The sequence below is a fragment of the Sinocyclocheilus rhinocerous genome, unplaced genomic scaffold, assembly GCF_001515625.1.
Source record: "Sinocyclocheilus rhinocerous isolate Xijiao unplaced genomic scaffold, SAMN03320098_v1.1 scaffold2835, whole genome shotgun sequence".
NCBI classification, from domain to species: Eukaryota; Metazoa; Chordata; class Actinopteri; order Cypriniformes; family Cyprinidae; genus Sinocyclocheilus; species Sinocyclocheilus rhinocerous.
This window is the reverse complement of record NW_015664204.1, coordinates 274,143-277,943: the sequence shown is the minus strand read 5'-3', so window position 1 is coordinate 277,943 and position 3,801 is coordinate 274,143. Positions and strand designations below refer to the sequence as shown.

Genomic DNA, 3,801 nt, shown 5'->3' with positions numbered 1-3,801 from the left:
GAAACTATTATTTCGCCCCATTCCGCCCCCTTTCCAGCGCTGCGCTTTCGCTCCTCCATAAAAGCCCAATTTCACGCGCAAAGCAGTAAAATCATGTAACGTGACTTGCAAAATGGGACGTGCTTGATTTATTAAAGTTTATTAGATTTATTAATGTTTTTAAAAGCGTGAAAGAGCACTTGCGCTGTTCTTCAGGAGGCTTTCTGTGCGTGCGCTCAGAGACGGAACGGAACACGGACGAGTTAAATCAACTTTTAGCTCAAGGTGCACGCCTAAACACTCAAATACACGCAAAAATGTCAAAATGCGGCGCTTGGTGATTATTAATCACATAAACTCTCATCTGTTATGTAATATATGAACGTAAACCGTTGAGAGTGAAAATACGTGCTGGATCTGTGCGGCTCTTAAAGTGACAGCAGCCTAATATTCCTGCTGCTGACTGTGTGATTAATATGAATCAAACAACTAAATTACTCACTGCTCTTGACTGAAGGACTTTTGTAGCATTAATAAGAAACAAAGCCAGTTTAATTCTTACAGTGAAGACTATGCTGTTTTATTTTACATTCAGTTATTCAATTTCTGTAATAGGCTGTTGAATACTTTAGACTTGCACTGGTTGTTTCATTTGTATCTTTTTTCTATAGTATTTGTCCTTTGCTTTTTTAAATTTTTTTGTTATTACTGATTGTTTAATTATTTTTAATAATTGACTTTTTTTTTTCCTCACTAATATTAGTTGCCCTAGTATTCTGCTGTGGTATTGAGAATTGTGAAATTTCTCTAAATCTCTAAATGTCTCTAGAATGTAGATGTCATAGCAACCTTTCAGTCGATTCGTTTTGTGTTCTCTAATTATGGCCGTGACTCATTAGTAACAGATTTGATCTCACAGTGTTTCCCGCTCTCAGATGCAGGCTGAAAGCTCATGTGGAACCGATATCAGCATGAGTTTGGCCTTTTGTAATATGAACGTCTCGTGCTGTAGAGATGTGTTCTGATGAGAGACACTGATTCATCCAGTAAGAGTCCAGAGCTAAAAATGAATGAGGAGCAGTTCAGGTCATTTAAAGCGGTTGTATATCATTTTTTGATCGTACTAAAGCATAAAAATACCTTAATGTTTGCAGATATTTGGAAACATGCTAAGTTCACATACTTGTTTCTCTGAAAAACAACGCTACAGCCAGTTATTCTGCTTTGAAATGTGTCTTAATGTCTGTTTTTGTTTTGGTCTGTGTGACTCCGCCCACTGCCAGTTCAGCCAATAGGATTTCTACACTCCGGGTTGCCAGTTGGTGGAAAACAAAGTGTACTGTAGCCATGGCAGCGAGCGAACGAACTGGGTCAGAGATCGCAGATTCTACCCGACCTGAAAAGTCTCTGCATCCATCTAAAAGAGCTCTGAGCAGAGGAATATTAAAACGCAGATAAATGAACTCCTCAGTTTACAGTGTACGGCTCGTGTCCTCAATCTGGCAACCCGCATGAGCATCAAGTCTTAATGAGTTTGAACTGCAGTACCCATTTCAACCACTAGCTGTCAGTATTACATACCGCACTTTTAATGAGAAATATATGAAGTCATATCGAGATCTCAAGCTTTTGATTGCAAACACGTGAGATTACTGGAGTCTTCTAGAAAAACATCCAAGCAGCAGGAGTCTTCATTTGAGTCTTGAGAAACATTTGAGATTTTAAAGTGATCATGTTTGTGAGTTTTAATTCTTTGATTTATTCTCCTGCAGTCATGATGCTGTGATCAATATGAAACGTGTCAAACAGTGAAACATGTCACAATAGATGAATCAGTAGAGAGCTTCTTCAATAGTTAAGATTTAGAGCCACACAACAACCACTCAGAACACCTTAGCAACTGCATAGGAACACCCTAGTAACCAGCCTTTCCCCCAACAGATCTAGTCCACCTTCTGACGACTCAGATTCTCATATAGTGGCATCTTCCTGTTTGAGCAGTCGAGCGCTGATTCTTCATTCAGCTCACGCAGGACCAGCTCAGATCACACACACACACACACACTCACTCACTCTCACACACTCGCACACACACCCACACACGCACACACACACACAAACATACACACACTCTCACTCACACACACACACACGCTCGGGTCCCTCAGCGGCAGAATCTATATTTGTCCTCCTCTACAGAAATGAAAGAGGCATTCTAATGAAGGACAGGAAACGCAGTGGCTGGCTTCCTGTTTGCACTGTCTGATGTGATGAAGAGCTTTCATCTTCCTCATCTGATGGGATTCTTTCACTCTCTCTCGTTTGATCTCTCTCTGCTCTCTGGATCTGGATCAGTCCCCGTTCCTATGAAACATGCATATGTTGAGCTTCATGTGCATCTCAACTTCTTCATTCTTCTCCGTCTCACGTCTTCCCCACAATGCCTGTGATCCAAAACATGTGCAGAAGCAGCTGAGTCCTGCAGATAAACGCTCGATACCGTCCTACAGAGAAAAGACAAACTCACATTAATGTTCATGATCTCGTGCATCATTCGTCACGGTCACAGCAAACAGGAATCATGGTGAATGGTTATGAATGTTAAAGTCGGAATCTTGTTTACTCTCACATTCATATTTAGTCAAGTCAAGTTCAGGGTTTGACATCAAGGTCAAAGGTCAGCTGGAGATGCTGCGTTGTGTGATTTAAAGGAATTGTTCATGTAAAGCTGTAGTTTGTTGGTTGTGATCTGCTCGGTGTGATTCTGTCATTCTCTGCCTGGTGCAGGTTTTCACGTGTGTTTGTTTCTGCTCTGATCACAGTTTGATTTGAAATGACGACAGAACCCGAGAGCCAATCAGAGCAGCAGGGGGCCAGTGCGGCTCCGCCCCTCGACAACCAGCTTCCTCCTGCCGACGCCCACAGCACACCTGTGAGGAAAGAGCAGGTACTGTTTGCCCTTCCACTGTTGTTTGATTCTGTCTTTGATTTAGTAACAGTTCCTTTGGGAATATTTCAGGTGCATGCCAATTTTTCTTAAGGAAAGAAAACCTTTCGTTTGAAAAAAAGCCTCGCTTGTTACATTACTATAATGTTAAAGATTAAATCAACAACACAGTCCAGACTATTAAAGGGATAGTTCACCGAAAAATGAAAGTTCTGTCATTAATTACTCGCCCGCATGTCGTTCCAAACCCGTAAGACCCTCGTTCATCTTCAGAACACAAATGAAGTTATTATTGATGAAATCCGAGAGCTTTCTGACCCTGCTTAGACAGCAAAGGAACTGAAACGTTCAAGACCCAGAAAGCCAGAAAAGACATCATTAAAATAGTCCATGTGACATCAGTGGTTCAACCGTAATGTGATGACGCTACGAGAATACTTTTGTGCACAAAGAAAACAAAAATAACGACTTTATTGAACAATTTCTTCTCTTCCGTGTGTGCATTCCTCTGCTGTCATGCTACATTAAAGAGCATCAAAACGACATTTATTGTTTGAATTTTTTTGATGTAGTTGACTAAATTGAAAGTTGTGAACGTTATCAAAGAATAATGTTTACTGAAGCTTTGTTCAAAGTAGCAAAGACTAAAAGATCTCTCTGGTGATTTAAGAATCTAATTGTTGAAATAAAGAACACTAAATTATGTAACAACGATACTTTCAACCCAGACCTAATAGAAGAGTTTCTTAATATGAGCTCATGAGCACACACACAGGTGTCAGTGTGTGTGTGTGTGTGTGTGTGTGTGTGTGTGTGTGTACTGGTTTATATATCCTGGTGGGGACTTAAACCTGAATACACACAGACTCATGGGG

At 40.6% G+C, this 3,801-nt stretch overlaps 1 protein-coding gene across 1 annotated transcript in view; it reads left to right on the top strand.

The window, feature by feature from the left end:
• LOC107729939 (band 4.1-like protein 3) overlaps positions 1 to 3,801 on the top strand; it is a 56,804-nt gene that overhangs the window by 20,616 nt on the left and 32,387 nt on the right. The window contains exon 2 of the mRNA XM_016540676.1: positions 2,802 to 2,926. Coding sequence (XP_016396162.1) covers positions 2,813 to 2,926 — 114 coding nt within the window. The 5' untranslated portion in view covers positions 2,802 to 2,812. The remainder of the gene's footprint in view (positions 1 to 2,801; positions 2,927 to 3,801) is intronic.